General features: G+C 41.4%; 1 protein-coding gene across 1 annotated transcript in view; it reads left to right on the top strand.

The window, feature by feature from the left end:
- LOC139171786 (uncharacterized) overlaps positions 1-4,366 on the top strand; it is an 18,290-nt gene extending 13,924 nt beyond the window's left edge. The window contains exons 4-5 of the mRNA XM_070760219.1: positions 29-239; positions 4,288-4,366. Coding sequence (XP_070616320.1) covers positions 29-239; positions 4,288-4,366 — 290 coding nt within the window. The remainder of the gene's footprint in view (positions 1-28; positions 240-4,287) is intronic.
- Positions 4,367-7,731: the final 3,365 nt, after the last annotated feature.

Below are 7,731 nucleotides of genomic sequence, written 5' to 3'. Positions count from 1 at the left end.
GTTAACACATCATTTCCCCCCAAAGCAGGTTCTATAAGACTAGTAAAAAGTCAGAATTTATTTCATGATTATGAACAAGAAATTAAACACAAGGAGAATTACAATGAACTTCTTGGAAAAATAAAAAAAATAGAAAATGAAAGAAACGAATTTGAAAAAAAAATTGAAGATTTGAAAGAAATCAACTCTACCTTGAATCATCAAAATGCAGAATATGAAATGGAAATCATCAATCATAAGTAATAACTTTTAAATAAATAGTTGATTTTGGTATAATTTCTTCAACATTTTATTTGAGTTAAAGAAACATCAGATAAAATTGAACCAATTATTTACTGTTTATTATTTATTAAACTTGTTTGCTGCCTCAATGCAACTCTTAATTTCTGTTTAGTTGTTAAACCATGCAGTATTATCTGAAATAAAAAGATTCAAATTTTTAATAAGAAATGTATAAATTGGAAATTAAATGACAGATTAAAGTATTTGATTCACTAGATTTAAACTATTTCATCATAATTGGACTTTCAGCCTTTTCAAGTGATGTTTTTTATATATTTGACTACCATATTAAACTTCTTATAGTCTGAGAAAAAAACTCTTGTAAATACTGTAAGGCCAGAATCAGGGCCGCCGATAGGGCGGTACTACTGGGAGTGGTGTACCGGGCCCGGCCATGAGGGCCCCCCGGTTTTGACCGCCGTCGCACATGCGCAGTACCGGCCCTCTCTTGCCGGCTGCCTGCCTCACCAACGAAAAAGGCGGGCCCTCTGGCCCTCGCGAGGCAGGACTCGAAGCCCCGACGGAGCCTTTGGCAGCGCGGTCCTCCAGTCCCAGAGTAAAGCGTGCGGCGAAGGTAGGAGCCCCTTCGGGGGTGGCGGTTGCAACTTGCGCTTGTGTTAAATTTTGTTTCTTTCCTAAGCAGCCTTCTGTGTAAAAAAATCCATTTGGGAACGAGTCGTTCCCAAATGGATTTTTTTTACACAGAAGGCTGCTTAGGAAAGAAACAAAATTTAACACAAGCGCAAGTTGTAGGCTTCGCCAGCGTCCCCCAAAAGGCCCCCCACGCACCCTTTTCCAAAGGCCGCCCCTGCTCCCCCGCGCCTCTAGCCCCCTCGCGCCCCCGTGGCTACTCGCCGCTGCCCTCGCCCACCCGTCCGCTCCGCCTCTCTTCCCTGCAGGCATTCTCACAGCAGGGGCCACCGCGCTCTCTCCATCTCCCTGCTAGCCTGCCCGGAGCATTCAAAGTAAGAGCGAAGGTTTTTCTTACTTTGAATTTTCCGGGTTGGGCTGGCAGCAGGGGATGGGGAGAGCGCGCGTCAGCCCACGCGCCCGACATTCCAGGCGCTGTCCCGGTGCAACGCCCCAGAGACCCCTGACCCCAGTTTCCTGGATTCCTGGTGGCGGCGACCGAGCCCTGACCAGCGGGCTCCCAACCGAGCCCTGCCGCAGGAACGAAGCGAGTGGGGCGCTCCCCACCCGGCTGCGGCTCTTGTAACTCGGCCCGGGATGGGTGTGACTCTACGGGCTGCCCTCGTCGGGGAAAGGGAGGGGAGGGGAGGGGAGGGGAAGAGAGGGCCGGGAGGACACAGAAGGGAAGGAAGGAAGGAAAAATAGGGAGGGAAGGAAGGGAAAGAGGGAGGAGAAGGAAACAGGAAGAAGAGATAGGTTGGTTGGAATGAAGGAAGAAGGGAAAGAAGGAGAAAGGGGAAGGGAAGGAAGGAAAGGAAAAGAGGGCGGGGGAAAAGGAAGGAAGGAGAGATAGGTTGATTGTAATTGAAAATTACAATGGAAAGTAATTGAAAATTACTTTCGCCAGCCTCCGGAGAACGAGAGAGAGTGAGAGCAATGACAGAACAAGATAGAGAGAAAGTGAGAGAGAGAGAGAAAAATAGGGGGAGAGAAAGAGATAGCAAGAGAAAGAGAACGAGAGAGAGAAAGAGTGTGAGAGAGAAAGCAAGAGAGAGAGAGAGAAAGAAAACAAGAGATGGAAAGTGAGAAAAAGAGAGAGAGAGAAAGAGGGGGAGAGATAGAGAAAGAGAGAGAAAGAAAAGAGAGAGAGATGAGAGAGGAAGGAAGAGGGAGAGAGAGGGAGAAAGCAAGATAGAGAAAGAGAGAGAGAAAGAAAGTAAGAGATGAGAGAGGAAGGAAGAGAGAGAGAGGAAGAAAGCAAGAGAGAGAAAGAGAGAGAGAGAAAGAGAGAGGAAGAAAGCAAGAGAGAGAAAGAGAGAGAAAGAGAGAGAGAGAAATGAGAGAGGAAGGAAGATATTCAGAGAGAGGAAGAAAGCAAGATAGAGAAAGAGAGAGAGGGGAAGAAAGAGAGAGAGAGAAATGAGAGAGGAAGGAAGAGAGTGAGAGAAATGAGAGAGGAAGGAAGAGAGTGAGAGAGAGGAAGAAAGTAAGATAGACAAAGAAAGAAAGAAAGAGACGAGAGAGGAAGGAAGAGAGTGAGAGAAAGAGAAAGAAAGCAAGAGAGAGAAAGAGAAAGAGCAAGAAAGAAAGAGATGAGAGAGGAAGAAAGAGAGAGAGAAGAGTGGGAGGAAGAGAGAGAGAAATGATTGGAAAAAAGGGGAGGAAAAAGAGAAATGAGAAAATGATTGAGGCAGAGAATGATAGAAAAGAGAGAGAAACAGAGAGAGAAGTGATTCTTGATTTAAAGCATATGGTAAAAGCACTTAAATAATAACAGAGAAAAAAACCCAGTCCTCACCTGTATTTATTAATAGTTTTGCTGGTTGTTTTAGTTTTAATAGTAATGGATTTTGGTTTTTTTTAATTATTATTGACAAAATTGAACGGGTCCAAAGACGGGCTACAAGAATGGTGGAAGGTCTTAAGCATAAAACGTATCAGGAAAGACTTCATGAACTCAATCTGTATAGTCTGGAGAACAGAAGGAAAAGGGGGGACATGATCGAAACATTTAAATATGTTAAAGGGTTAAATAAGGTCCAGGAGAGAAGTGTTTTTAATAGGAAAGTGAACACAAGGACAAGGGGACACAATCTGAAGTTAGTTGGGGGAAAGATCAAAAGCAACCTGAGAAAACATTATTTCACTGAAAGAGTAGTAGATGCTTGGAACAAACTTCCAGCAGACGTGGATGGTAAATCCACAGTAACTGAATTTAAACATGCCTGCGATAAACATATATCCATCCTAAGATAAAATACAGGAAATAGTATAAGGGCAGACTAGATGGACCATGAGGTCTTTTTCTGCCCTCAGTCTTCTATGTTTCTATGTTTCTATTAATTTCTTTTAATAAAAAAGAAGGGATTTATTTATTTATTTATTATTTATTTCTATGCTGCCCAGTCCCAAGTTTTTCCTTATTTCCAGATTGCATTTCTTCTTGGTGAGGTTCCGCCCATTGCTTCTTGTACTACCTTCAGGTGGCATGGAGAATAAATAGATGCCATCTGCTCTGTGGCAGCCCTTTAAGGATTGGGAAACTACTATTATATTCTCCCTCAGTTTTCTATTTATTGAGCTAAACATACTCATTCTCTAAGCCCTTGTTCATAGGATTTAGCCTCTAGGCCAGGGGTGTCAAACTCAATTTCATTGAGGGCCACATCAGGGCTGTGTTTGACCTCAGAGGGCCAGGGGAGGGCTTGCCCAGGGTGTGTGGCCATGGTGGGCATAGCACAGGATTTGGGGGGCAGTAGTTTTAAAATGGCCGGGGGGGGCCCCAGACACTTAGGCTGTATGGGGCCCCAAAATTCCTGATGGTGGCCCTGGCCAGAATATCTGCACATTCTTCCTTTTCAGAAAAACCTAACAGTGCATGATTATCAAGCAGATAAAGACATCTATACTCAAAAAATCTTAGAGGTAAATAGCCAGGTGTCAAGACTTTTGTAACATATTTTCCTTTTAAACAAATATGGTTAAAATTCTTTGAAAATCCAGCTTTTAATAGCTAAAACAGTGGTTTCAATTGTACAAAAGATTACCCAAAGTCTTTATTATAACTGTTGATTTCAGTTTCTAAAACTCCACTACTTTTTGTACAATCTCTGACTGTATATTCACGACTCTCTCTCTCTCTTTCTCACACACACACACACACGCACACACACAAACACAAACACACACACACACACACACTGACATACACACAAATGCATGCATATATTTGCTAACTTGCTAATCCAGTGTAGATACTGGACTCAGAGCAAGTAAGCAAAGGTAGTTCTACTTTAACACATATGTTTTCTTGCTTTTCACGTACAGTATTTTTATTGCAAAAATCAATCTTAAACATTTACTCATATACTCCAGATCTCGTCTGATAGAAGAGAAAGAAAAAACAATGGAACTGTGTAACAATTATTATGAGTTTTTATGGATGGGTACTTAAGAAAAATTCTGTAACTATTGAACTATACACTTATTTGTTAGGGGGTATTAAAGAGTAGGTTGTGAAGATTTTGTGAGCAACCTAAAGTAGTTTACATTTGAAATAAAGCTTGGGACTCTCATTGGTTGACTGACAGAAATATGTTTTGTAATAAGAGTTTTGCATTTTCCCCATTTATTCTATTATAAATTGACTTACTGTATTTTTCGGCGTATAAGATGCACTGGAGTATAAGACACATCTTAGTTTTTGAGGAAGAAAATAGGGAAAAGAATCTGCTTACCAAGTATTCATCTGGTTAGCATCCTTAGTCATTAAAAATTTATTTTAATGAAAGAGCTTGCAAGCCAGTTGTTCTGTCGGGCTCTCTGGTACACTCCTCCCAAAAATTCACAGGTACAAATTTCAGACACACACACGTTTGAAAATTCAAAACAATGTTCTTTATAATGAAAATTCACTTAAACTAAGCCCTCTTTTGGTATAGCAAAGAGTACTGGTCTCCAAACAAACTGGTAATTTGTACAAGTCCCTTATCACTTCTGTGATACTTAGCTTGCAGCTGTGAGGCAATTCACAGTCCTTCTTCTTTCACAAAGTGAAACACACTTTGCTCTGGTTTAGTTTCAAAGCGGGGGAAAATTCAGCACACAAAAGGTCAAAGTCAGTAAAGCAGTCATGAAACACAACGATCAGATAATCCTCCACAATGGCCAAACCCACAGGCTGCTATTTATAGCTGCCTCACTAATTACCACAGCCCCACCCAACCACAGGTGGCCTCATTTTCTTTGATAATAATCTCTCAGTTGTTGTTGCCTATGCATTGCTCTCCGCATGCGTGGCTGTATCATTAACTCTTGTTCTGAATCCAAGGAGGAGCTAGATAATTGATCTCCTTCTGAACTGTCTGCCACACTCTCCTCCTCCCTGTCACTCATGTCTTCTTGGTCAGAGGAGCCTTCATCAGCAGATTCCACCGGGGGGGCAAAACAGGCCTGCAGCATGTAGATGTCTCCCCCACATCCACAGTCCTTGGGGCAGGAGCTGGGCCAGAGCTAACCACAACACCAGTAAGAGCAGGGGACATCATAAAACCTGGAAAGAAACAGAGCAAATAGAGCAATGGAAAAAACCCTGCAAAGGCTTAGTGCTTGGAAAACATTCTTCGCACAGAGTAACAATGAAAGAGCTTGCGTACATAAATAGCATTAATAGCATTTGGCTAGGGCTGGAAAGAAATATGGAGAATGAAATGGAGAATGAAAAAAAATCAAAGATAGGGTTTGGAATACATTCTTGGCAGAGAGTAACAATGAAAGAGCTTGCAAGCCGGTAAAAGCTGGGAATATTGTTAGCACCTGGTTAGAGCTGGAAAGAAACTTACTCAGAGCAAGTTAGACTAATGAAAACCCCCCTGCAAAGACTTAGGGCTTGGAAAACATTCTTCACAGAGAGAAACAATGAAAGAGTCTGCAAGGTAAGAGCTGGGAAGATAGTTAGCAGCTAGTTAGGGCTGGGCAAAAACCTACATTCAGAGTAGAAGACGCGCCCTAATTATCAACCTCTTTTTGGGAGGGACAAGGGACATCTTATACTCCAAAAAATATGGTATAGAGGTGTTCATTTAATGACCTCTTGTTTAGCGACCGTTTCAAATTGCAGTAGCATGAACAAGTGATGGTTCTGAGCAGTCATCAGAGTTCCAGTTGTTGCAGCATCTCTATTGTGATCAAGACATTAATCAATGTTTCAAAAGTTTGATATAACCTACAACAAGTTACAGTCATGAAATCACAACATTTGTCATTTCCTGTTGGCTTCTCCCAAGCAGAATCATTGGGGAAGCCACCAAGAAATCCTCGCTTAATGACCCTTTGGATCCTCCCTTAATAACAGCATCCAGGATTGCTGGAGGTTCTGTCACTACGAGGCATGGTCTTGTAATGTTCTTTTTATGACTGCATTGCTTAGCGATGGCAATTGTTGTCCCAACTGCCATTGTTAAGTAAAGACTAATGTGATTTTCAAAAAGGTCCTCTTTATTTTAGTGTTTTATACTTGAATGAATATTATTGTTGCAATTTTGGGGGGGAAATCAGTTAAATGAAAAAATATACAAAAACACAATTTATTTATTTATTTTGATTACAGGTAGCAGTAACGTCCTATCTTCTATAATGGGCTGCCTTTTTTATTTTGAAAAACATTTTCCTATTGATCTCTGTATTACATGACCGCTCTCAGTCTTTCTGTCCCGTGTTGATTTTTGCTATAAATTATTAGCTAGTTGACTGCTTTCTTTCTTTTAAGAACATAAAGATTAGGAGTGGATCAGACTCCTGGCCCAAGAATCTGCTTTCACAATAGCCAACCAGTTGCACAGGGAACGCCACTAGTCTCCCACCTCTTGACTTTCAGAGGTAGTTAGACTGCTGTTCGAAACCCTAGCACCATGTCATACGGTGAGCACCAGTTACTGGTCCCAGCTTCTGTCAACCCAGCAGTTCGAAAGCACACATAAAATGAAAATAGAAAAATAGGGACCCCTTTGGTGAGAAGGTAACAGTGCTCCGTGCGCCTTCAGCATTTAGTCATGCCACATGAGCACGGAGACGTCTTCACACAGCGCTGGTGCTTTGGCTTAGAAACGGAGATGAGCAGCGCCCCTAGAGCTGGAAACAACTAGCACGCCTGCACGGGGCAACATTTACTTTTGCCTATGAGGGGAAATGACCAAGTCATTGAGCTACTGCAGCTTCTAAAAGAAGGCCACAAAATTATTCAGGACAAGAGCTAGATGAAGCACAAATAAAACTAAGATCTGGTTCAATTTTCAAGATACCTGTACTTTCTAAAATGTTGTGATTGAAACTATTGTTAGTAATTTGATCTCAAAGGTTACTGATTGACAGTGAGGGGAAGAGGCAAGAGATTGACAGTGAGGGGAAGAGGCACCCATAGGAACAAATAAAGTATTAGTTAAAATGCTTTTGTCTACTTCACTGATACCTCTTTATATCTGCCACCAAATATGATAGGATTCTTTGTATCCTATCATTGGCTTTACAGGTAGTCTTCAACGTAGGAACCTAATGGAGCCTGTCTAATGGGGTCAAAAAAATCATCAAATGAATCAGACCAATTTTACATTTAAAAAAAAATTAAATTCATTAGTTTCAAGTTTCAAGTTTCACGTTTTATTGGATTTATATGCCGCCCCTCTCCGAAAACTCGGGGCAGCTAACAACAATCATAAACAATGTACAATAAAATCCAATACTAAAAGCAAATTTAAAACCCCTTAATATATAAAAACCAAACATACATACAAGCATACCATATATACAGTTGTGACGGCCTAG

The sequence above is a fragment of the Erythrolamprus reginae genome, chromosome 9 (genome assembly GCF_031021105.1).
Source record: "Erythrolamprus reginae isolate rEryReg1 chromosome 9, rEryReg1.hap1, whole genome shotgun sequence".
NCBI classification, from domain to species: Eukaryota; Metazoa; Chordata; class Lepidosauria; order Squamata; family Dipsadidae; genus Erythrolamprus; species Erythrolamprus reginae.
This window is presented reverse-complemented; position numbering and strand designations above follow the sequence as displayed.